Consider the following 27,139-nt stretch of genomic DNA (forward strand, 5'->3'; position numbering starts at 1 on the left):
CTCTTCATGTTTCTGTACCTAGCAAAGAGTAGGCTGATGGTCGGTGCTTCAAGTATGCTAAGTGAACTAGGGAATACTTGGTCTGAGAGGCTGCAGAGAACAGTGGAAGTCCAAGGAGGAGGAAGAAGGAGGAGTGTTTGAAATGGATGTTGAGAATGTAATTGAGAGCCAACTCAAGATGAATGGTGCTCCTCAGGTAGCATGGAGGGCCTGACTCACAGAAACCCTTAATTTGCCATGAAACCAGGTCTATTTTCCTAACTATTTGTAAACAATGTTCAACTCCCTGGATATAGGATTGGAGAAAAGAACAGATTGAAATGAATTATTTGAGATAGATAACTCGAGAATAAAGACTGGTGATAGTGTCAAGTGAGACCATAAAAAAGATAAGAGAAAAAAAAGAGATTGAGGGATTGAGTCATGATGAACACAGAGAATGTGTATTCCTGTAGCTTGAAAGTGCTTTAGTTTTGTGTATTGTTACTCATACTATTCATAATTGTTGATTTTCTTTTTATGCTAAGGACAATCAGCTCACTTAAGTATACATATAAAATTTCTTGTCATTTATGTCATGAACAGAAGTTAGCTCAAGTCCTAGCTCTACATACTTAATAGTTTGTGACCTTTGGAAAGTTACCTGATCTCTATGTACTTCTTTCCTCAATAATATTACCTGTTCTTTCTTACTTGGTAGAACTCTTATGATGATGAAAAATGGTTCATAAGCCATTAAGAGGTATCAAAATATTAGAAAATTCATTGAGATTTGAACAGGTGCCTAATACTCTTAGTGTTATGGACTGAATGTTTGTGTCTCCCCAAAATTCATATGTTGAAGCCCTAATGCCCAAAGTGATGGTGTTTGGAGATGGAGCTTTTGGGAGATAATTGGTTTAGATGAGGTCATGAGAGTGGAACCCTCTCTCATGAAGAAGAAAACAGATCTCTCCCTCCCCCTCTCCCCCCCTCCTCCTTCCCTCCTTCCCTCTCTCCCTTTCTCCCTCCCTCCCTCCCTCGTCCATTATTCCTTGGCTTATGGGAAATCAATTCAGTATCTGCATTCATGGTCACATTGCCTTCTCCCATTCTGTCCTGAATCTCCCTCTGCCTCCCTCTTATAGGGATACATGTGATTGCATTTAGGGCCAACCCAGATAATCCAGGATAATCTTCCCACATCAAAAATCCTTAACTTAATCACATCTGCACAGGTTTTTTTTTTTTTTTTTTTTTTTGACATCTAAGGTAACATTAACAAGTTCCAGGGATTAGCAGGTATGTATCTTTTCAGGGGCCATTATTCAGCCTTCCATAGTCTTGCTCAAAGTTTATCAATTTTATTGATATTTTCAAAGAACCAGATTTTGGTTTCATTAATTTTTTTTCTCAATTGTCTCCTTATCTATTTAGTGGATTTCCATTCTGATCTTTATTATTTTTTTATCTGGTGCTTTTTTGAGGTTTCCTTTGTCACTCTTCTTCTGGTTTTGTAAGGTGGAAGTCAAGGTCATTGCTATAAATTTTCCTCTGTTATACTTTAGCTCCATTCCACAAATTTTCATATGATGAATTTTCATATTCTTTCAGTTCAGAATACTTTCTCATTTCCCGTTCCTTCTTTGATCCATGGAAATATGTTATTCAGTTTCTGATCTGGAGGGAATTTTCCAGTTATCTTTCAGTTTATTGATTTGTATATTAATTTTATTATGATCAAAGAACATTCTTTGTATGACTTGAATCCTTTTAAATTAATTGAGACTGGATTTAGAGCTCAGCATATAATATAATCTATCTCAGTAAATGTTCCAAGACATTTACCATGCATTTACTCTTGGAAAGAACGTTTGGTCTGTAGGGTATTGTCTAAATGTCAGGTCAAGTTTGTTGATAGTGCTGTTGATGTCTTCTGTATCTTTGCTGATTATCAGCCTACTTTTACTATTACTCAGAAAGAGGTGATGAAATATCCAAGTATAATTGAGAGTTTTTCTAGTTTCCCTTGCACTTGTGTTTTTTGTTTCATATATTTTGAAGCTTTTATTAGGTGCATAGACATTTAGGATTGTTATATCCTCTTGCTGAATTAATCCCTTTATCATTACAAGTTGTATTTGCCTGCCTTTTTGCATGCCTTGTAATTTTATATGGTATGCCAGACATTATAAATTTTATCTTACTGTTGAACTTAGTTGTGGGATGCTATTCAGTTACTTGGAAGCATTTGAGTCTTTCATTTAAACTGTTTAGATGGTGCCCAAGCAATGTTTAATCCAGGACTAAATTTATACCATTACTTAGGTAAAAACCCTTCTGAATATTCTTCCTTACGCTCTAGGTTTTTCACTCTCAGTCCTGTGTAAATTCCTGGGGTTCATTTCTTTCATCCTTTCCTGTGGCTCTTTCCCCTGACTGGGTAGTTTCCTCACACACATCCACTGATCAGTATTCAACTGAAAAGTCAAGGAGCCCTGCAGATCTCCAGTGTCCTCTCCGTGAGTCTCTCTCCTCTCCAGCATGCTGCCCTGTGAACTCTAGCCACCTGGATCCTGAGCTGCATCTTTTCAACTTAAGGAGACCACCAGCGTCTGCCTGCTTTCCCCTCCCTGTGCTATAGCCTGGATACTTTTTTCCAGGCTTAGGCTGGGACATTTTGAGGGTTCATCTCATTTGCTTCCTGAATATCAGGGGTCACTATTCTTTGTCCCATTATCATGAGAAATACTGTTTCATGCATTTTTGCCTGACTTTTTAGTTGTTTCATGTTGGAGGTAAATCTGATAACTGTTACTCCATCTTGGCTGGAGGTGGAAGTCAAGAGCTGGACTTTTATACAAAGTGTGTTCTAGTACATTTTTAATCATACCTGGAGAAACTTTTGTAGACTCATCTTCCTCACAGACATCCTGTCCACAGGAGTGGTTGCACTTGTTGCACACAGGAGTGGTTGCACTAGTTGCACTGTCCTTTTCAGCCCTGCCACCAGAGCCACCAGAGCACCTGCCACACCTGGACAACTGTTGTGAAAGTTACTTAGTATGAGGTGTCCAGAATGAGGGGAAAGATGAACCCATTTGCGATTTTTGCCTCTATTATTTTATTATGTGTTATATTTTGAGTTCTGCATTTCCATTCTACTTTTGTTATCTAGAGGTTTTAGTTTTTATTGTGTGGGAATTTCTGTATTTCAAAGACACAGATGTTTTGTTAAAACTAAGGTGTGAAATGGTTGTATACATAAAAATGTTTTTAATTACAAAAATCAAAAGAAGTGTAATTAGAGAATGACATTTTAAATTTTCACTTACGAACATTCAACCAATTCATGTATTTGAATTTGTCTTTGCCTCATAGCTTCTGTGATATAAAGATTAATAGTTTGCATTTGTTAAGTTAGTTTTACTGCCTAATAAAGCTAAGTTTATGATTTTAATAAAAGGAAATTTTTTACTTTTGTTCATGCATAATCAGATATACAGCTGCTGTGACCAAAATTTATCTTTAAAAAAGATAAATCCAGTCTTATAAAGGAACAACCATTGTTTATTTTTACAGGAAATCCAAAAGAAAGTCCAAAACCTAGACTTTTTTTTAGATGTAACCATGTTTTTTAAAAAAAATTTTATTGGAGTATAGTTGATTTAAAATATTGTGTTAGTTTCTGCTGTACAGCAAAGTGAATCAGTTACACATATACATATATCCATCTTTTCCCATATGGGTCATTACAGAGTATTGAGAAGAGTTCCCTATACTATTCAGTAGGTCCTTCTTAGTCATCTATTTTATATATAGTAGTGTGTATATGTCAATCCCAATCTCCCAGTATATCCCTCCCCTCCTCCACTGCTTTCCCCCCTGGTAACTATAAGTTTTTTTTCTACATCTGAGACTATATTTCTGTTTTGTAAATAAGTGCATTTGTGCCATTTTCTTTTAGATTGCACATATAAGTGATATCATAAGATATTTGTGTTTCTCTGTCTGACTTACTTCACTCAGTATGACAATCTCTAGGTCCATCCATGTTGCTGCAAATGACATTATTTCATTCTGTTTTATGGGTAATATTCCATTGTATATATGTACCACATCTTCTTTATCCATTCCTCTGTCGATGAACATTTAGGTTGCTTCCATGTCCTGGCTATTGTAAATAGTGCTGCAGTTAACATTGGGTGCATATATGGTTTCAAATTATGGTTTTCTCCAGATATATGCTCAGGAGTGGGATTGCAGGATCATATGCTAGCTCTATTTTTAGTTTTTTAAGGGACCTCTGTACTGTTCTCCATAATGGTTGTACCAATTTACATTGCCACCAACAGCACAGGAGGGCTCCCTTTTCTCCACACCCTCTCCAGCATTTATTGTTTGTAGATTTTTTGATGTTGGCCATTCTGACCGGCGTGAGGTGATACCTCATTGTAGTTTTGATTTGCATTTCTCTAATAATTAGTGATGTTGAGCATCTTTTCATGCACTTTTTGGCTCTCTGTATGTCTTCTTTGGAGAAATGTCTATTTAGATCTTCCGCCCACTTTTTGATGAGTTGTTTGGGGGGTTTTTGATATTGAGCTGCATGAGCTATTTGTATATTTTGGAGATTAATCCCTTGTAAGCTGCTTCTTTTGCAAATATCTTCTCTCATTATCTGGGTTGCATTTTCATTTTGTTTATGGTTTCCTTTGCTGTGCAAAAGCTTTTAAGTTTAATCAGGTCCCATTTGTTATTTTTATTTTTATTACTCTAGAAGGTGGATAAAAAAAGATCTTGCTGCAATTTATGTCAAAGAGTGTTCTGCCTATGTTTTCCTCTAAGAGTTTTATAATATCTGGCATTACATTTAGGTCTTTAATCCATTTTGACTTTATTTTGTGTATGGTGTTAGGGAGTGTTCTAATTTCATTCTGTTACAGGTAGCTGTCCAGTTTTCCCAGCACCACTTATTGAAAAGACTTGTCTTTCCTCCATTGTATATTCTTGCCTCCTTTGTCATAGACTAGGTGGCCATAGGTGCTTGGGTTTTTCTCTGGACTTTCTATCCTGTTCCACTGATCTGTATTTCAGTTTTTATGCCAGTTCCATACTGTTTTGACTACTGTAGCTTTGTAGTATAGTCTGAAGTCAGGGAACCTGATTCCTCCAGCTCCTTTTTTCAAAGCCCAGATTTTTTTTAAACTAGGAAATAAATATGTGATGTTTATGTGATAATTTATCTCTTGATATTTTGGCAAGTCAAACTTTAATCCAAATTTGTCATAATTTTCTCTTTGTTTTTCTGCCCTCCAAAATCAGTATTACCTAATCTGTCTGTCAAACCATGGAACAGTTTAACAGTGAAAGTAGATACAGCTATCCAAATACTATGATAGATTTCTTGCAGAAGTCCAGTTTTTCACCTGTGGAGTTTCTTAAAAGCTGAAAAAGGGTTTGGGTATTTTTTGTTTTGTTTTGTTTTGTTTTTTTACAACATCATAGATGTCATTTTTAAATTTTTCCATGGTATATAAGGTAAATTATAATCTTTTATTTTAATTTTTTGATTTTGGAAATAGGTAGATGTTTATATGATGCTGTGCACGTTTCTTATTTTGTGGCTCATTCATAGATACCTAAATTTGCAGATGAGTCTGCTTATCTTTTAGAGAACTGATCCAGATATATTTCAATATTATCACAAAGTCTACCTATTTCATATAACCTTTCTGATATACTAGGTTTTAATACCACTTTACTTGAATCTAAAACATTTTGACATTTATAATACTCTCAACCTGCTTTCTAAATGGGTGTGTCCAGTCTTAGCATTTAGAGACAAAATTGTTTGCAGTAAATCAAGTCTTCTTGTGATTGTAATCATACCTGTGTAGAGATGAATATCCTCACCCCAGTAATGTTCAGTTCTCATTAATCCCCTGGCTTAACATCCCGTATTAACTTTTATTGTTGAGACAATAGCACGTTCTATTCCATATCCCATTTCTGTGAACTGGAATATAAGATTTCCAAAAGATTCTGAAATGGTGAAATTTCCTCAGAATTTAATTTACTTGACTTGGTTTAGGGTTCACTAATGAAAATTGCCTCCAGGAAAAATGCTGCTAATGAAGCAGTTAATATCCCAGTGATCCCAGGCTATACCATAGGTCCTAGGAGTCAACTCTGGTCCCATAAGGACACTATATAGAATGCCTCTTAATGCTAAGGTGAAGGCATAACAAGCACTTCTGAGAATAGAAGGGGCACTTTAGGTAATTATGCCCAGACAGCAGGCATCAATTGGTTAGTCATCTTACTTCAGGCCTCAGTGGTTCAGATCTACAGCTTTTCAGAATTGGTCTAGAGTTCTGATATAGGGACCAAGGGATCTGCACCATTTTGCAAGCCCATTTGTATTTTGAAATGATCATTGAATACCTCTTAGGGAACTATTAAAAATATCTAGAAATATCATATATATATACCTATATAAAATAGACATTAAATTTCATCATTTTTTTACCTTTTGGGTAATTTTTATTAATAATATCCATTGCAGTCGTAACCAAGTCTGATATCACCCCAAATTCCTTAACTTGAATTAAATATATTGGAATGAATATTGTTACTTTAGCCAAATAAGTTGTAATGAATCCTGTTACTTGTTTCATTGTTTTTAATGAATGCCATTCTTTCAGTTGATTAAAGCAATTTTTCCAGTGACTTTGTAAGTAGTCCCACATTGAATGGATTTTAAATAGTAATTAATTGCCCAGGAAGCAGAAGAACAAAGAGTGGTTAATACAGCTCATAGGGGTTTAAGGAAGAATAATTGGTGACACTTACAGTTATGTAGATCTTTCTAGTATCCATAAATTGCTTTAACTTGAATTCTCTCTTGTTGATTTTATAGTTTTAACTCAAATATGTACTGTTTTCAAAAATATATTGTGCCCAGGTTTCTATAAAAGTACATATGTTCTATTTTTAAATGCCCAGTCATGTTGATTTCACAGAGATTTGGGGAAATTTATCCTAATGGGAATAATTTCTCTGGGAGCTAAAAATAATAGACATGTCCTTCTTTTTCTTTCTTTTTTATAAAAGCTGGACCTGTGATCTGCAGAATGCTGAGTTATCCCCCAACTCGCCGAGCTTTAATTGTGGGTTGTGGCCTACAAATGTTCCAACAGCTCTCAGGCATTAACACCATCATGTATGTATTTCTTTCTGGTTTTTTACTGAAAAGATTGTGAAGGAATTAATTTAGATGGAAAAGAAAGAGTAGGACTCGGTGATTTGTTTTTATTAAATGTGTAGAATTCTCCTTTTGGAAGATACTTAACCTTACAATTTTTTAAATCCTGTAAAATTGTAACTAGAAGGAAGTGACATTTTGTTTGTTGTAATTATTGACTTTATTTGATTTCACAGAATTTCTCTTTTATGCCATCCAATATGTCCTTATATTCTGAGCTACTGAATGTATCATTTTCATAAGCTATTTCTTGATTCACATTAAAAGGTAAAACAAAAGGAAATCACCTGGCATTATTAGAAATTAATGGACACACAGATAACTAGTTCATTTCCTTTTAGGGCCGTCAGTTACAATGCAATGTGATAATAACATTAATAGAAGTATGTTTTTTACAACCAGGGTACAGTGGGCCAGGGATCGAGTGGGAGCAGAGAAGTAGGAAAGACACACAAGTTCCCTGTTTTCTAGTTTTCAGACTAATTCCCAAAGTTATATGTGTGTTGTGGGTGGAGCAGGGTGAATAGTGCGGGTTCTACCACATTTCATTCATTCAATATTAAACCCATTTTTGATGGTCTATTTTGTAATAGATACATAGCAGTGAATAAAGTAGACATGGTCCTTGGCCCTACAGAGCATACAGGCTGGTGAAGGAAACAATACATTAAATAAACTCACAGTTTAATACAGAATTTCAAGTCTTCATAAGGTCTGTGTAGGACTATTCCAATGGGAGACTTTTAAGATCCTAGGTGATAGAACGTGGGTTAGAGTAAAGCCACGATCTTTGCTGAGAATCTTGTTGGGTGAAAAGCTCCTAAATCTTAGAAGATTTCCCCCACTACCTGTTGGTTAAAATTATTCATTAGAAAAATGCAAATTATGTAAAATTAAATATTACCTAGTAAACCATTTGTATTTGGGACTCTTGATATTTTCCTTTAAAATTACTTGGGTTATAATGAATTATTCCACGGTAATTTGAGAAGAGTGAATTAGTTAAAATAATGGCTAGAGCCCAATGACCAATTAGATTAAATTGGAATTTGCTAAGAAACTCCATCTTGAATACATCCACGCTGTTTGTGAATTTGACTTTGATGGTAATTCTTGTTGGACTTCAGCTTCCGGGACTACGTTTTTAATGTTGGTTCTCTCCTCCTTCCCTCTAACATTTACCTTCATTTTTTCTTCACCTTTATCAGCTCTATTTAGACCCATCTGTTGGTATGGTGCCCAGCATTTTTGTTTCTGGATGTGGCACACCATGACTTTTCTGAGGCACGTCCACTGTCCTCAGTGTGGTGATGATATGGAATTGTAACAAGGCTAGCACCAAGCTTTCAAATAATGCAATGCAGTAATAACCCTATGTGAAAATCTAATTTATCAACCTAAATTAAAATATGCCTATTTCTGAAAATCTTTTTTGTTTGTTCTACTTAATAATCTGTAGAAGTTGAAATGTTTTTATGAAATCCATCTTTCACCCCAAGTTTGTGTGAACCTGAAATATGAGGTATTTTGAATTCTATTTTTTGCCAAGAAAAGTTCATAGAAAGATCATATGGGGAAACACTGAAAGATAAATCATCCTTACAATTGTATTATGTAATCTTACCATGTTTAGTTTTCTCTTTTCTCCCTCATGGGATCTTTATTTCTATCTCCATGAATTATTTAATGTTCTGTCTCAGTTAAGGAAATAGATTTACTTCTTGGAATATTTAGTTTTTTCATTCTCTACCGTGAAAAAAATATATATGTGGTTTGAGTGTATTTAAGTATCTTTTATTTGTATAACTTATGTTTATATCCTAACCCATACCTTATCATCTTCTTCTATCCTACTGTGCATAGGACTTCTAAGACCTTAAAACCATTACATACTTCAGACACTACATTTAAATTTTAGAAGAGGCAATTTTCTGTTATGACTCTGATCACTTAATAATTTCAAACATGCAGCTGAATAGATTATTCTCTATTCACAAGAGAGAAAGAACAGAGCAAATGGAGCTCTGTTTTCCTGATAAAGCCCTGGTATATTATTGCACCGCCTCACAGACCAATAAAATATTTCCACATCTGTCAAAATAAAAGGGAGAGTAATGATAGATGAAGATGATGATGATTAATGTGAAGACAGCTCTTTTAAGAAATTCTCATGTGATCTATTCTAAACCCTAGTTATAATGTCAATAATTTTCCATTTTCTGACTAAGAATTTTTATTTTATTAATAAATGGATCCTTCCCACATTATTATTACCACAACCAAAATGTGTATGGGTGAGTAATTAGGTAGGTAGGCAGGTACGTAGGGAGGGAGAGTGAGAGGAAAAAAAAAAAAGAGAAAGAAGGAAGACAGCTGGTTCCATCTGGGTTTGATAGCATCTTGCTTCTTTTGAGGAACTTAAAATAAGCTATATTTTGATAAGTCTTGATAAACATAAAATCAGTCCATCTTGGACAGGTGGAAGGTATCAGATTTTTACCTGGGAAGACCAAGAGGTTCAATGGCTTATTTTAAGGTTACACAGAAAATCCTCAGTAAAGAGAAGGAAATCCAGAATTTTAAGCTTTTTATGTCATCTTCAGGTAAAAGGAACTGTGGGTGTGTGAACTTCTTTTGGACACTCCATACCAGTCCTTTATTTTTAAGCTACTCTTCTTTTTGGTTAATGCTCCCAGCTTCATCTCTTCTTACTCTTCCCTTTTCTACTAACTTAAAGTAGGGGTGGGAAATAGACAATTATATTGGCTGGGCAGATCATTCTTACCTCTATAACTTCTTTACCTTAATCCCCAGTGGGTCACTTCTTCTATTTTATTTATAAGAGATAATAGAAAATTTTTGGAAAATATGCCCTTGCAATAATAATCTTAATAGGTATCATTATTGAGCATTAATACCAGTACTACTCTAGCATATATTAGCTCAGTAAATATTAACAGAAAAGGAAAAATAGGACAAAACTCTTAGCTTGTCTAATGGTGTAATTATTTATTATTGTCATGATAAAAACAAAAATGTTTACTGTTTTATATATATATATATCTAACACTATAAAATATTTTCATAGACATGATCTCCCTTGTTCTTTATAAAAATCCTGTCAAGTAGGCAGGGCAGTTCTGTTTATTCTCAAACGAAGGCAGCAAGGGCTTAATGAGTTAAAGTGACTTGTCCACTCACACAATAAGTTTTAGAGCTGAGGGTAGAACCCTGATTTTCTGACTCTAGGTCACCTGGGCTACCCTTCAGTTGTAAAGCACCTGAAATGCCCAGGGCTGACTCTTTAAAGCTTGTTTGGGGGTAATATAAGTCAACATATCAAAGTTAGTGAAATTCACTACCACCCAAGGATAAAAGTCCAAAACGACTCTGTGCTAATAAAATTGCATCTATCTCAAGAATCATAAAACTCATCAAAGTATTTAATCTACTGGTACCCAGTTGAGGCCTCTGCTTTATACTCTGATCTAGAGTTCTTGGGCAGGCCAGGCTGATGGTATGATATTTGTTAATCATATTTAATTAATTTAATTTCATAAGTGCAATACTTCTGAATCTGTTCCATTCTCATATTTTATCCCCAACAAGCTCTCCTAGTGTAACAAATTACCATGCAATCAGGAAACATGGCACAAAAATCAGGCCAGATGGTGGTAAATGCAGAGAAAAATAAAGGTGACAGGAAATAAGAAGAAAAGAATAAGGATTTATGCTCTCTTATGTTGTAAGTCTGAACCAGAGGTGATGTTTTACTCTCTCTGAGGTCCTCAGTAGGCAGCATGAGTGGACCAAAATACTAACTCACTAATGTGAGCCTTCTCCTCTCTCTGCATCCTCACTAGGGCTTAGAACATAATCCAAAAAGCTATTAAAAGATAATATGCTTATCTCATTGGAATGTTTCAAGATGAGTGTATTTTAGTCATTTGTGTTAATTGGGTGAAAGTCAACGAATGAATGTGAAAATGTTCAGTTTCATGGTTCACTCTTTTGAAAGATGAGTTTAGAGTGCTGGGAAGAATATTGACCCAGGAATCAGGATAATTACTTTCAAGATCTGTCTCCACCATGGAACTTTGGGCATGCCAGATAACTGTCTTCATTCTAATTACCTATAAAGTGAAATAGATGGACTTTAATGTACATTTGAATGAGGAAAAATGGAGTTTCAAGTGAAAGTGGAAGCTCGAACATTTGCGTTTGAACTACTTTAAACCTTTCTTGAGTAAAAAGTTATCAGGAGATTGATTTTAATCTAAAAAGAAAAATGTAAGCAATAAAATGGGAGTTTCATAAGAGATGGTGAGAGTATATTTTTTGAATATTATAATCTTTTGTTTTCTTTTTATAATTCACAAATAATTGTGTCCTGCAATAGGAATCTTAAAACTACATCTGCTAAAGTATTCATTTATTTATTCTTCAACCGGTATTTACTAGATTGTTGATAGAGCTTCAAATATTTGGAAACTAAAATTCTTGTCTTTGAGAAGTCTATATTCTACCTAAGCAGACAGACCAAATAATTATAATGCAGTATTATAAAAAAATTAATATGCTATGTGAACATTGAAAAAATGAGTGACTGATTCTACCTCGAAAATAAAGAGGGCACATATAAACGATTTTTTGTTATTTTAAAATTTTTCTTTGTATGGAGTCATTTTGGGGATAGAAACATGGTACATCAAATATTAACACAACCTATGGTGTTAGTTCTGAATTTAAATCGAAACCCATCACGCTTGCTAGCTGTGTAAACTCCACAAGCTTCTTAACTTCTCAGAGCCTCAGTGACCTGAAAATCAGGAAGAATATCTCCTGTGGTTCTTGTGATTAAATGAAATATCCTGTATGGTTCAGGCCCAAGAGGGGAACTGAGACCATGTTAACTTCCCTTCTGCTCACTGTGTGTTGCAGCTTAGAAATTCCAGAGCATTTGTGGAAAGCAGGGCCATTCCATAGTTGATTCATTCTCTTTGGCCCAAACCTATCCATCAGTCCAGCATTTGAAGCATCCTTTGTAGAAGGAAAATTGTTGTAATACCCTTTTTTTCATACTTGTCTCTAATTTTCAATATATAGAAAGAAGTCAAAATAGTGTTTTTCTTCTAACTTATAAATGTGGTAGGAGTGTTGTCTGCTTCAGTGTTGATACATTCTTTACCTCTTAAGTCAGGGAGAAAAGACTTCAATGACTTTTATTTTTAATTAATTTTTATTGGAGTATAGTTGCTTTACAGTGTTGTGTTAGTTTCTTGCTGTACAGCAAAGTAAGTCAGTCATACGTATACATATATCCACTCCTTATTAGATTTCCTTCCCATTTAAGTCACCACAGAACACTGAGTAGAGTTCCCTGTGCTATACAGTAGGTTCTCATTAGTTATCTATTTTATACATAGTAGTGTATGTATGTCAGTCCCAATCTCCCAACTCATCGCATCCCCTCTTCCCTCCTTGGTATCCATAAGTTTGTTCTCTACATCTGTGACTCTATTTCTGCTTTGCAAATAAGTTCATCTGTACCATTTTTCTAGATTCAGCATATAAGCGAACCAGAAAAGACCTCAATGACTTTTGAACAATAGGAGCTAATAATGCCTCCTTAGGAAGTGGGGGATCTGTGACTAAGTATACCCTGGGTGGCATGACTTGTGGTTTACATCAAAAGATAGTCAAATCCTTTTGGCATGTTTTCCAAGTCAGATGTGAATTTAAGGTTCTGTGATAATTAATCGAAATTTATCTCCACTGGTTTGTCAAGTATCAGCAACTAAGATTTGGGTTCCTCAGGACATCTTTGGTGATATGAAAATATGGTTTCCTTGACTTCCCTTTCTCTGACTGATATGTTTTGCTGAAAGGTAAGCAGAAGAAATGCTGTTAGATGAGTTGAGAAGATGCTGTTAATGAGTTGAAATAACAGCATGAAATCCAGGGATGTGCCCCAGGAAATAGGCCTGCTGTGTCCCTAAAGCAGAACCTTGCCCCCCAAATCATATGTGAGTTTGAGAGTAACCAGTCTAGTTAGTTCCAGGTAGACTATTACAAAATTGTAAAAATGTTCATTCTTTAAACAAATCGGTGGAAGGCACTCCTCCAGGGACTGGATAAACACAATATGACATAGCCCATCCCCAGGGAACTTTGGTCTTCTCCCTTATCTTTAAAAGGATATACTGTCACCTGTCTTGAAAGGTTGCTTTGAAGATGAAGTGAGGCATGAAATGTCTGCCACACAGGAGGTACTTAGAGGATGTTGGGGAGTTTGGTTCTCCCCTTCTCACACTCACATTTGTTATCCTTTCAATTAGTCAGGTATCTGGGATGTCCTCACTTGACCAGCGTGCTCTTTAAAAATTTTCCCTTAGTGGCACGTCATAGCATTTCATCTTGAGTCTCCTTCATGACTTTTTCTTCTCAATTTATACTTTAAGGCTGGTGCTCTGCAGGCCTTGGCTTACAACTCTGCTGGGAGATTTTATTCACTTCCATAGTTTCAATGACCAGCTACATGGAAGAGATGGCTTAGCCTACATTTCCAGATCAGAACTCCTCTGAGATGCACAGTCATGTTCAACTGCTGGGCATTTTTATTTGGATATCCTACTCTCATCAATCTCTACATGAACAAGACTGAATCCCTATTGTTTCTCACCAATTCTGCCCCTCCTCCTATTATCCCCATCTCAGTGAAGGGTATGACTAGTGGGTGCCCAAGACTATGGCTGGGGAGCCAAGACGTCCAAATCCAACCAGTCGCAATTTCCTTAATTTTACTCCCTTAGCACCTTTTATATCCTTCCTATTCTCTTCATTTTCATTATCTGTACAAGTTTAGGCCCTGCTTTAGTTATGGTTCATTGTATTTGCAAGTATTTGAATTTTACTCCAACCTAACAAGAAAAATTAGAGCAGTTTACAGTAAGGGCACAGGGACTGAAGTCAAGAAATACAGCTGCACCTACCAAGAGGCTGTCAACAAAAAAATCAATCAGTAGTCAATCTAAGAAAGAAATGGAAAGTTTCTTTACTTGGGCCAACCTGAGGATTATAACTGGGGAGACAGTCTCTCAGAGAGCTCTGAGAATCTTCTGAAGAGGTAAAGGGGGAGGCCAACATATGTGTGATTTTGGTGAAGAGAGTACATGCAACCAAGCACACATCTCAGTAGAAGGTCACTGCTAGTCACTAGGAATAGACATCTTAGTTAATGGTTTTAGTGCTTTTATAGGTATGGGAAGACACAAGAATCAGGTTCATAAAAATTTCTCCTGAAAATATCTAACTATCTGAGGGGCAGTTCTGTCACTTTTACCTCATCCTGATCTTTGCCTGGAATTCCTTTCTGGGTATATTGTAGGTCAGCGACTGCAGTGATTAATGACTTGATTCTTGTAGAAGTGGTGGGCAACATTCTTTATTTTACAATCCCTTCCCTTTCAGTCTTAATTTTGACCAAGGTTTGGGAGGCATTTTGTGACCAGTTTGTCCCACAGTGCTAGGAATGCTCATTCCCAGATCAGGCAAGGATTTCATTGATAGGCCACTCAATGTGCTATTACTGGACTAGACCCTGTTACCAGTAGCCAAAGCCTCTGGACCACTGCTTTACTAGTCTGTTATGATCCAGGAAATAGTTCCCTTTCATTGCTTCTTCCCATATCTAGAGTTACAGTATTATTACAATCATTGATCTTATAGAACTATATATTCGATCAATCGGTTCAAGTTACCTAATCATCATTAATTTTATCTGACGCTCAGTCACACATTTGGTAATGCAAGAAACAATAATCTTATAAAATAGGCAGAATAGAAGTAATATAGCTAGTAGGTCATAAGTAAGTATTTAAGCTAAGAACTTCCAGTAGGTTTGGCCCAGTATCTCCTCAGGTTGTCTGACTAGTCTGTTCTGCACCAATTGTTATCTTTAAGGGAAATGATAAATTGGCATTGGACATAAAGTTCACCAAAGATGTCTGCACCTACAAGGAAAATAGTGGGTCCTTGTGACCCCTTACAGGATTGAGAAAGCAGTGTTACCTTCTAAGGAGCTACATTGCTGGTGCCAGAAGGGGAAAAATTGATCTATGTGGTTCAGCCGGTATTTCTCCCATTGGGGAGGTCTGGTTAAGGCATAATGTAGATGTACACTAGAAGGAAGGGTAGAGGCCAAAATGGGCAGAGAAAAATTTTACATTTAAATTTTTTCTTGTCTTGCCTTAAAATATGAATTTTTATTTCATCAGGGCTCAAACCAGAAATGCAGCCTCTGTGTCCACGTGGTATTGTGTTCTTGTTTCTCTCTGGCTATATGCATTCTCTTCCTTCTTTCTCTTTGAGATCTTTCTCTGGTTTTGCTCATATGTGATCACACTCTGCCACCATAACCTTGGATATACTTCTAAGTTCAAGCATCACAAAAGATTGACTGGAATTGTCTCAGTTCCTAATTCCTAAGAGAGAAAAATCAAAGTGAACCTTCCTTTGTGAGGGAGGATATGAGACCAGACAGCTGGGCAATACCATAGGAGGAGATGCACAGAGAATTTTTCTGCAATAAATCTCATGCCCCTCATTTTATCCTTCTTATCTCTGCACTTGAACTTTCTGAAACAAAGAAATCATATCCCATCTTGACTTAAAATCATTTAATGGTAGCCATAGCGTTCAGCAGAGCTCAAAATCTAGAGACCTTCGTGGTCTGACTTTTGTCTATCTCTTCACTGTCCTGTGTCCGACCACTTCTCACATGCTTTTGCCTCCTGCTATATGGAATATCCTCTGCTTTAGGTGATGATTAATTGAAGCCTCAGGGCCTTCATACATCCCGTTCTCCCAACTCAGGTCACATGCCATCTCCCTACACTCAGAAGCTGATTCAGATGATCCTCCTTTAGCCTCCTATAGCACTCTGAGTAGATATCTGTCATAACAGTTATTGTGCTTTATTTGTTTGTGCTTTATTTAACATTTCTGCTTTATAAAACTACAGATTTATTTTTTTATTTCCCCAGAAAGACTATACAAATAATAAAATTGCCCCCCCTCAAAGTATTCCCCAGGGAGAACCAGCTAGAGTTTTGTTCCCACTGACTTTTGTTTTTATTCTGTTCATCACCACGGTCATAGTATGGTGTTATGCTGGATCTGTCTCTGTCTGACTATGTGAGTGTCTTCCTTAACTAGTTTGCAGTTATGACCTCAGGAAAACAAAAGCAGTGACATTCAAGATTTGAGAACAGGATTTTTCAAAACCACTGCCAAATGAGTTCTTATCTTTAGAATTAGTGACAAGCTATAATGACATTTCTACTAATTTATAATATTGGTTAGATACTCTTTAAGTTTAGTTTGGGTTTCAACACTGAAGGTCCCATGACAAAAATTCTGAACACAGAGGTCTTGGTTCCTTCTTAGGGCAACTGAAGAGCTAAGGTAGTGACTTCTATCCACATTTGTGATAGTACTTCCTGTGGCTGATAGAATTGCATGATTTCAAATGCTATTAAGCTACTAGATGCAGAGACAAATAGTCTAATGACATGTCATTCATGGCAGGGAGAAAAATGAACAGTGTTCCCTGCTGGAACATCTTCATTTATTTTGATAAGATTACTTTTTACTGGGCAGATTAAAATATACAGAACGAAATATAAGGTGCTCCTGTTTCCATTTCGGTAAAAACACACAGTACCAGAAAATAGAAAACGTGTAGAGTATATTTAACTATGTGATTTTAACTACAGTTTCCTGCATAGAATTAACAGTCTTCTGGATTCTTCTGATGATCTTCTTCAACTTCCTTAAGGTTCTCCCCTCAGTCACTTGTCATGACTTTGTTGGAGAAGTTTAATTCTGTATCTAAGACTATTTGCAAGGACTAAATTTAGCCCCGAGAAATGTTCTCTTTGGAAAGGACAGAATTTTTGCACTTATTAAATTTCACACTGAAGTCCAGATTTCAAGGGGACTGCATTGCCTCTTGGAGCCTATGTGTCCTCTCCAGTTCCCCACATTCCCTGTTACTCTCCATGGCTGGACACCATCAAGACAGTTAAGGTTGTGCCACCTGCCCTAAGAAATCAACATTCATAGTCTACTTAGAACTTTCGCATGTATGTCCTGTTCAAGGCTGGATAAAAATGAGGTCAGATAAGTTATATTGCTCTGATTTTAGGAATAGCAATATAGTCTAATCATTACAGCAAAGCTGTGGATATTTGTAAAATGTTCAGTTTCATCTTCTACCCTCAAGACCTTCATTCCACATTAAAAAAATTTTTTTTGAGACTAAGTGGATGAGACTACCATTTGCCAACACTTTACAATCATTTTTATCAACTAAGAGGGAATGTGCTGTAGGTGACGTTGGAATCAGACAGATCCATCTAACAATGTTGTTAGAATTAAATGAGATACCATATTTAATGTACTCTAAAGTGACTAACTTATAGCAGCTCATTATTTATTACATTATTATTTTATTTGGTATCAGACAGATCTGGAGTCAAATTTTACCATGTTTCCTGACCAGTTGTGCTACCTTGAATGACTTACACAGCTACTCGAAGTCTCAGCTTCCTTATTTACAAATGGGATATAATCTACCTTCCAGGGTGGTTGTGTTTTCCTTCACTCTTACACATCTCAGTGAGCAGTGCTCCTATCTGTCCAGTTGCTCAGACCCAAAACCCAGGAGTCATCGTTGATTTTCTTCTCTTTTTACTTCCCAATCCAGTTCTCCAGTAAGTCTTAGCCCCAAAACCATGATTTTCAAACTGTGCAGAGGCATGAGACACTCCTTACAGGGTAGCCGCGGGATATTTTAAATTAAATGTGTGAGGGAAACACTACATGCTCAGACTACCAGTATTAAGTAGTTTTACTTTAATAAACAGAACCATTAGGTATTTCTTTTGGCTTAGAGGTGCTGAAAAAAATTACTCAGACACGAAGGACTCCATGAAGCAAACAAGTTTGGGAACTTCAGCTCTATGGTGTAGTGTATATCCTTCCCCTTATCTTCATCTCCACTACTACCAGCCACACTAGCCACTATTGTCTCATTTTTTGCAATTGTCAGTCTCCTAACTGGTCTTTCTGTTTCCATGTTTACCCTCCATAAACCATTCTCCACAGAGCAGCCAGAATTAAGACCTTAACTCTCCACTACTCAGAAACTTCTGGTAGCTTTCCATCACACTTAAAGTCAGCCCAGCTTTTCACCATGTTCCTGTGACTCTGCTCTTTGGGCTCGCATCTTTTTTACCATCCTCATCTCCTGCTACTCACCCCAGCACTCACCAGGTTTCAAGCACAATGACTTTTTTCCTTTCATTTGTTTCTCAAACTCTCTATGTTTGTTCCCACCTTAGAGACTTTGCAGTTGCTTTTCCTTCTGCCTGGAAAGATCTTTATCTAGATCTCCCAGTGTCTGGTTCCTTGTCACTTGTGTCTAAATTTAAATGTCAACACCTCAGATAGGTCTTGACCCTATTTGACCTCCTCTCTTCACTGTTATCTCTCTCCATTTATTTTCTTCATAGTATTTATCACTGCCTAAAATTATCCTCTTTGTTTCCTTGTTTGTTAATAAGCTCATGAGAGTAGAGCCCTCATCTGTCTTATTCACCTTTAAATTTTGCTCAGCATACAGTAGACACTCAGAAAATATTGGTAGCATTGGAAATATGGACAAATGCTTGTTCTGTTTCCCTTCTTTAGGACCGAATGATGTCACTGATGATCATGTGCCCTTTGCTGTTTCTTTGTAGTAAAGTCTTGTTGAAGTTTTGAAAGAAGGGGAACCTAAGTGTCTTGGGGGGTCAAATGTTGGAGCATTTATTAATTTTGCCTTAATAGTCAAGAAATGTAGTCATACTGCACTCTACCTTTATTTGAAGTGCCTGACTTTTCCAAATCCTTAGTAAATTTATTAAACAACTGAGAAAAAATTCCTTTTTTATTTTCCTCTTTACCCAAATCTCTGAATTGTCAAACCTCGTAGTCGGAAAGTATTGGAGTAATATATAGTAAAATCAAAATCACTCCTGTATATCCCTCATTCCATTAAAACACAGAACTGAAAACAGCATGGAAGAAAGGTATTTATATAGCCTTTGGGTTTATCCCAAATGAACGAACTGGATTGCCAAATTGTATTGCACAAGGTCAGTTTGCAGTTCAGTGAGATGAATCTTTGCAACAATCAGTAAAGAGAAGAATAACTTCATGAGTAACAAAATGAGGACTCCATGATTGGACCTCAATAAAACTATAATATAATAATACAGAATAATATACAATAAATTAAATCTATAATAACATTTTTGTAATTAGGGTAAAATGCAAACAAGTAAATTCAGATAAGTATTTACAATTGTAGGTATTTATGTTCTGGCTGTTTGTTTTGTGGGAGAGTATTTCTTTCTTTCACTAGACTTTACAGAGTGTACCTCAAACTTACTAATTGGTTATCTTCTAAGGATTTAAAATTCAGTTGGAAATTTCCCGGTGGTTAACTATGTGGCTATGTTAAACTGTTATACAAAATCCCCTTATGCCTTACCATATCTGAAGTGCTGAAACAATCATATCATTGCTGTTGTAGGAAAACTTCCAAGTTACAACTCAAGATTCCAAGTGTATTTTCCCTCAGCCCCAGAATTCCTGTAGCACCAGTTCCAGATGGGAGTAGAATGAGAGAACACAGATGGTCAGGAGGCCCAGGTACAGGTGTGGGTGTAGGTAGGTACCAGACCCTGTCAGCAGGAGAATGGGTGCATAGGAGAGGGGGTGGCAACAGCAAAGACATTGGCAAGGGCAGCTGATTGTAGTGATGAGAACTATGGTTATTGTAGGGTGTTTATCTTGCCCCTGGTAGGGGAGGAAGGAAGTAGATGATGCTTATAATTGTTCTGACAGTGTTAGAGGTGAAGGGGCACAAGATCATTCCCATGTATCAATTGTTAGTATGTTTGTATATAAATGGTTATCTCTAATATGGATATATTAGTTGATAATTGAAGTGATTTCTAAAATCAAAAAATCTGAAACGATTAGGGCTTCTCAGCATGGATCGTGTAGTAATTATTTGTTCCCACATGTTCATTAGAAAGCCAATTTATGAATTAATTTGGTTATTAAAATTATGCTGGTAACTTAGGTTCCATGTACACAGTGTTTCCACAACCAGGTGAAGAATATTGGTTAGCTGGTTATTTTGATAGTAGAATATGAACCAAATGGCTTGACTGATTTGAAGATTGATCTGTTAAAGCACAGTAAAACAAGTTTTCCTATTTTCCTGATTTTAAAGTTTTTTCAATAAACAATAAACTATGCTCTTGAATCTGGGTCATTTATGTGGTGGGTTAAAAAAGTCACAGACTCATTTTAACATTATTCATATTTTATATTTTGAGTTTAATTTTTATTGTGGTATTACATGTACAAGAGTCAAGGTAGTATAAGGTTTACCATGAAAAGCAGTTGTCCCTGTCCCTCATCTTCTACCTCAAGTTCTACTCTCCAAGGACAGTTACTTTCACTTCTTTTAGATGTTTCTCTCCATATTAACACTATCTGTATTTCTAAGTAAATAATATTTATATAATTTTTATTGATTTCAATGTTTGCAATTCTGTATTGACTTTCCATTACAGAAGATACTTCTTCCAACCACCGCCATTCACATTCACATTCACACAATTCTGCCCACCTTTATAATTATATCTCAAGTTTTGGGATTAACTAATGTTCACTGTTTTCAACATTGTGACTACAGAAACATTGTTTCCAACTGAGCAACTCAGTGCGCTGTGAGTCTGTGTACTTCTGTTGTGCTGCACATCTTCTGTTCGCTACTCAGGTGACACCTCCATCTTTCTCTACCTTACTCTGCCTGAGCCTGGCCTGGTGAACTGATTGATACATGCGTACCAACATTTTTTCCTCCCCTATTGTAAATAATTGCCTCCTCCTTTAATTTGCTCAGTGTTCTGTGTACCCCTCATTAATCCTTTCTGCACACTCCTCAGTGGAACTGTGAAGCCCCTCTCTTGTTCGTTAAACGTAATAAGAAACATCAGGAAATCCATCCTTGTACTTCTGCTTCCCCACACCTTGCCTTCCTTGCGGACCCTCCTCCTGGAGCCTCCATTATCCTGCCTGCCCCATCCCCCCCAACAGGATGCTGTCTAGGTACAGCTGTAGGAATTCTCTTTACTTCTCTTCTCATTAGCTTCCCTGTTTCCTGGATCCCATTTCCTCTCTTTAGCCTTACAGTGCAGTAGTTGACTGTGAAAAGCTCAATGGGAAGTAAAAAAAAACTGAGACCATGAAAATCTCTATTCTGCCCTCAGACTTAATTGTTGTTCTCCCTCAGAATTTTCAAGCCATAGACTCTCATTTTCAGACCATGCCTTCCAGCTGGCCTTCATTGTACCTGTTCTCCTCAAATCTGCAAGCTTGGTTGCTCACTGTCTCTAGACATTAAACCTCTGCCTCCTTCCAGGTGTGGGTAGGGTGAGAGCTCTGGGAGGGAGATGAGGGCCTCTAACTGATTATTATAAAGACTCTCAACTTGTTTTTAGTCAGTGTCTGAAATATCTGGTACCTCCAATCCTTGGACTTTTCTGGAGTTCTGTCATGTAACTCATCCCTTGCTCTGCCACTCCCATATATTCTGATGTTTTAAGCAAGTCACCACATGTCTAATCTCTTATCAGTCTGAAACTTCTAATCTAATGTTCTTTATCTTTGCATAGTTTTTAAAACTTTTAACTTATTTTATAGTAGTATTAGTGGACAAGTTGAGGAAATAAAGGTGCTGGGTTTAACTGGACGTAAGTATTTTAAAATATTAAGGCAAAATATTGTCGACTTCATAATTGAAATGCTTCTCTGAAGTAAAATACATGTTGTTTAAAATATTAACTCTGTCATAGATTAGAGGACCATATCCTGTTCCATTAATCTATATTTCTGTTTTTGTGCCAGTACCATACTATTTTGGTTATTGCAGCTTTGTAGTATAGTCTGAAGTCAGGGAGTCTGATTCCTCCAGCTCTGTTTTTCTTTCTCAAGATTGCTTTGGCTATTCAAGGTCTTTTGTGTTTCCAAACAAATTTAAAATGTTTTTATTCTAGTTCTGTGAAAAATGCCATTGGTAATTTCATAGGAATTGCATTGAATCTGTAGATTGCCTTTAGTAGTATGGTCATTCTGACAATTTTGCTTCTTCCAATCCAGGAACATGGTATATCTTTCCATCTGTTTCTGTCAGATTCAATTTCTTTCATCAGCATTTTAAAGTTTTTGAAGTACAGATCTTTTGCCTCCTTAGGTAGGTTTATTGCTAGGTTTTTGTTTTGTTTTGTTTTTCTTTTTTGATGCAATGGTAAATGGGACTGTTTTCTAAATTTCTCTTTCTAATCTTTCATTGTTAGTGTATAGAAATGCAACAGACTTCTGTGTATTAATTTTGTATCCTGCAACTTTTCCGAATTCATTGATGAGCTCTAGTAACATTCTGGTAGCATCTTTAGGATTTTCTGTGTAGTATTATGTCATCTGCAAACAGTGAGAGTTTTATCTCTTCTTTTCCAATTTGGATCCCTTTTATTTCTTTTTCTTCTCTGTCATGGTTAGGGCTTCGAAAACTATGTTGAATAAAAGTGGTGAGAGTGAACATCCTTGTCTTGTTCCTGATCTCAATTAATCTATGAAGAAGGAGGCAAGAATATGCATTGGAGAAAAAACAGTCTCTTCAATAAGTGGTGCTGGAAAAACTGGACAGCTACATGTGAAAGAATGAAATTAGAATATTCTCTAACACCATACACAAAAATAAGCTCAAAATGGATTAAAGATCTAATTGTAAGACCAAATACTATAAAACTCCTAGAAGAAAACATAGGCAGGACACTCATTCACATAAATTGCAGCAATATCTTTTTGGATTCGTCTGCTAGAGTAATGGAAATAAATAAACTAATCAGACCTAACTAAACGTAAAAGCTTTTGCTGCACAGCACAAGAAACCATAAACAAAACAAAAAGACTACCTACAGAATGGGAGAAAATATTTGCAAACACTGCAACTGACAAGGCATTAATCTCCAAAATATACAAACAGCTCATACAGCTCAAATCAAAAAAGCAAACAACCCAATCAAGAATTGGGCAGAACAGCAGAGAAGAAAAGGAAATAAAAGGAATCCAAATTGGAAAAGAAGAAGTAAAGCTGTCACTGTTTGCAGATGACATGATACTATACATAGAGAATCCTAAAGATGCTACCAGAAAACTACTAGAGCTAATCAATGAATTTGGTAAAGTAACAGAATACAAAATTAATGCACAGAAATCTCTGGCATTCCTGTAAACTAATGATGAAAAATCTGAAAGTGAAATCAAGAAAACACTCCCATTTACCATTGCAACAGAAAGAATAAAATATCTAGGAATAAACCTACCTAAGGAGACAAAAGACCTGTATGCAGAAAATTATAAGATGCTGATGAAAGAAATTAAAGATGTTACAAATAGATGAAGAGATATACCATGCTCCTGGATTGGAAGAATCAATATTGTGAAAATGACTCTACTACCCAAAGCAATCTACAGATTCAATGCAATCCCTATCAAACTGCCACTGGCATTTTTCACAGAACTAGAACAAAGAATTTGAAAATTTGTTTGGAAAAACAAAAGACCCTGAATAGCCAAAGCAATCTTAAGAATGAAAAACGGAGCTGGAGGAATCAGGCTCCCTGACTTCAGACTATACTACAAAGCTACAGTAATCAAGACAGTGTGGTACTGGCACAACAACAGAAAGATAGATCAATGGAACAGGGTAGAAAGCCCAGAGATAAACCCACGCACATATGGTCAACTTATCTTTGATAAAGGAGGCAGGAATGTCCAGTGGAGAAAGGACAGCCTCTTCAATAAGTGGTGCTGGGAAAACTGGACAGGGACATGTAAAAGTATGAGATTAGATCATTCCCTAACACCATACACAAAAATAAGCTCAAAATGGATTAAAGACCTAAATGTAAGGCCAGAAACTATCAAACTCTTAGAGGAAAACATAGGCAGAACACTCTATGACATAAATCACAGCAAGATCCTTTTGGACCCACCTCCTAGAGAAATGGAAATAAAAACAAAGATAAACAAATGGGACCTAATGAAACTTCAAAGCTTTTGCACAGCAAAGGAAACCATAAACAAGACCAAAAGAAAACCCTCAGAATGGGAGAAAATATTTGCAAATGAAGCAACTGACAAAGGATTAATCTACAAAATTTATAAGCAGCTCATGCAGCTCAATAGCAAAAAAACAAACAACCCAATCCAAAAATGGGCAGAAGACTTAAATAGGCATTTCTCCAAAGAAGATATACAGACTGCCAACAAACACATGAAAGAATGCTCAACATCATTAATCATTAGAGAAATGCAAATCAAAACTACAATGAGATATCATCTCACACCAGTCAGAATGGCCATCATCAAGAAATCTAGAAACAATAAATGCTGGAGAGGGTGTGGAGAAAAGGGTACACTCTTGCACTGCTGGTGGGAATGTGAATTGGTACAGCCACTATGGAGAACAGTATGGAGGTTCCTTAAAAAACTACAAATAGAACTACCATATGACCCAGCAATCCCACTACTAGGCATATACCCTGAGAAAACCATAATTCAAAAAGAGACATGTACCAAAATGTTCATTGCAGCTCTATTCACAATAGCCCGGAGTTGGAAACAACCTAAGTGTCCATTGGATGAATGGATAAAGAAGATGTGGCACATATATACAATGGAATATTACTCAGCCACAAAAAAAAAATGAAACTGAGCTATTTATAATGAGGTGGATAGACCTAGAGTCTGTCATACAGAGTGAAGTAACTCAGAAAGAGAAAGACAAATACCGTATGCTAACACATATATATGGAATTTAAGAAAAAAAAATGTCATGAAGAACCTAGGGGTAAAACAGGAATAAAGACACAGACCTACTTGAGAATGGAGTTGAGGATATGGGGAGGGGGAAGGGTAAGCTGTGACAAAGCGAAAGAGAGGCATGGACATATATACAGTACCAAACGTAAGGTAGATAGATAGTGGGAAGCAGCCGCATAGCACAGGGAGATCAGCTCGGTGCTTTGTGACCGCCTGGTGGGGTGAGATAGGGAGGGTGGGAGGGAGGGAGATGCAAGAGGGAAGTGATGGGGGAACAGATGTATATGTATGACTGATTCACTTTGTTATAAAGCAGAAACTAATAAAAAAAAAAAAAAGAAAAACAGGCAATTCTGGCAAGGCTCCCCAGTTCACTCCAGCCACCTCACAGCCCTGCTTGATGCCGCTGGCATTTGTTTTGTCCCCTGGTTTACATGGGTCTTTGGATCCCAGACAGTTTGCGCCCAGCCTGTTGGATGCGCTAGGCAAGGGTTCACAGAGCAGTGCCTGGTTTCACATCCAGTGTGATTGTTGACTAGTTGTGTAACCTCGGACAAGTTACTTAACCACTCTATGCCTCAGCTTCTCCTTCCATAAAATGAGGACAATAATAGGACCCACCTTAGAGGGCTGTTGAGAGGAATAAATTAGTTTATATAAAGCAGTTGTTCTCAAGGTGTCTGGGCTATGGAGGGAAGGACTCTGCTCACTACCCCCTTCAGGAAAGCTGGCATTGTCTGGAGACATTTTCAGTTGTCACAGCTAGGGGAGGGGCCCCTGGTACCCAGGGGATAGAGCCCAGGGATGCTGCTAAACCCCTTATTACACACAGGACAGCTCCCACCACAAAAAATTATCCAACCCAAAATGTCAACAGTGCTGAGGATGAGAAACCCTGACCCACGGCATTTAAAACAGCACCTGACATAGAGGAAGCCCTCTCTAAGTGTCAGTTGTTTTGTTGTTTGTTTTTGTTTTTTTGTGGTACGTGGGACTCTCACTGTTGCGGCCTCTCCCATTACAGAGCACAGGCTCCAGACGCGCAGGCCCAGCAGCCATGGCTCACGGGCCCAGCCGCTCCGCGGCATATAACAAAAAAAGAATTGGGCAGAAGTTCTAAATATTTCTCCAGAGAAAACATACAGATGGCCACAAGGCACATAAAAAGATGCTCAACATTGCTAATTATTAGAGAAATGCAAATCAAAACTACAAAGAGGTATGACCTCACACTGGTCAGAATGGCCATCATCAAAAAGCTTACAAATAATAAATCCTGGAGAGGGTGTAGAGAAAAAGGTACCCTCCTACCCTGTTGGTGGGAATGTAAATTGGTACAGCTACAGCCACTATGGGCAACAGTATGGGTTCCTTAAAAAACTAAAAATAGAGCTACCATATGATCCTGCAATCCCACTCCTGGACATATATCTGGAGAAAACCATAATTTGAAAACATACGTAGACCCCAGTGTTTGCTGCATCACTATTTACAATAACCAAGACATGGAAGTAACCTAAATGTCCATTGATAGATGAATGGATAAAGAAGATGTAGTATATATATACAATGGAATACAATTTAGCCATAAAAAAGAATGAAATAATGCCATTTGTAGCAGCATGGATGGACCTAGAGATTATCGTACTAGGTGAAGTAAGCCAGACAGAGAAAGGTTCATGTCATACGATATCACTTATATATGGAATCTAAAAAAAAAAAAAATACAAATGAACTTATTTCCAAAACACAGAGAGACTCATCAACATAGAAAACAGATTTATATTATCAAAGGGGAATGGGTGGTAGGAGGAGGGATAAGTTAGAAGGTTAGGATTAACATATATACACTACTATATAGCACATAGATAATCTAAAAGGACC

General features: G+C 36.8%; 1 protein-coding gene across 2 annotated transcripts in view; it reads left to right on the forward strand.

Moving 5' to 3' along the window:
* Positions 1-27,139, forward strand: part of SLC2A13 (solute carrier family 2 member 13) — a 470,241-nt gene that overhangs the window by 221,503 nt on the left and 221,599 nt on the right. For both annotated transcript variants that reach the window (XM_081248366.1, XM_081248367.1), the window contains exon 4: positions 7,096-7,204. In XM_081248366.1, coding sequence (XP_081104492.1) covers positions 7,096-7,204 — 109 coding nt within the window. The remainder of the gene's footprint in view (positions 1-7,095; positions 7,205-27,139) is intronic.

The sequence above is a fragment of the Mesoplodon bidens genome (genome assembly GCF_964165515.1).
Source record: "Mesoplodon bidens genome assembly, chromosome: 11".
In the NCBI taxonomy this organism is placed as follows: domain Eukaryota; kingdom Metazoa; phylum Chordata; class Mammalia; order Artiodactyla; family Ziphiidae; genus Mesoplodon; species Mesoplodon bidens.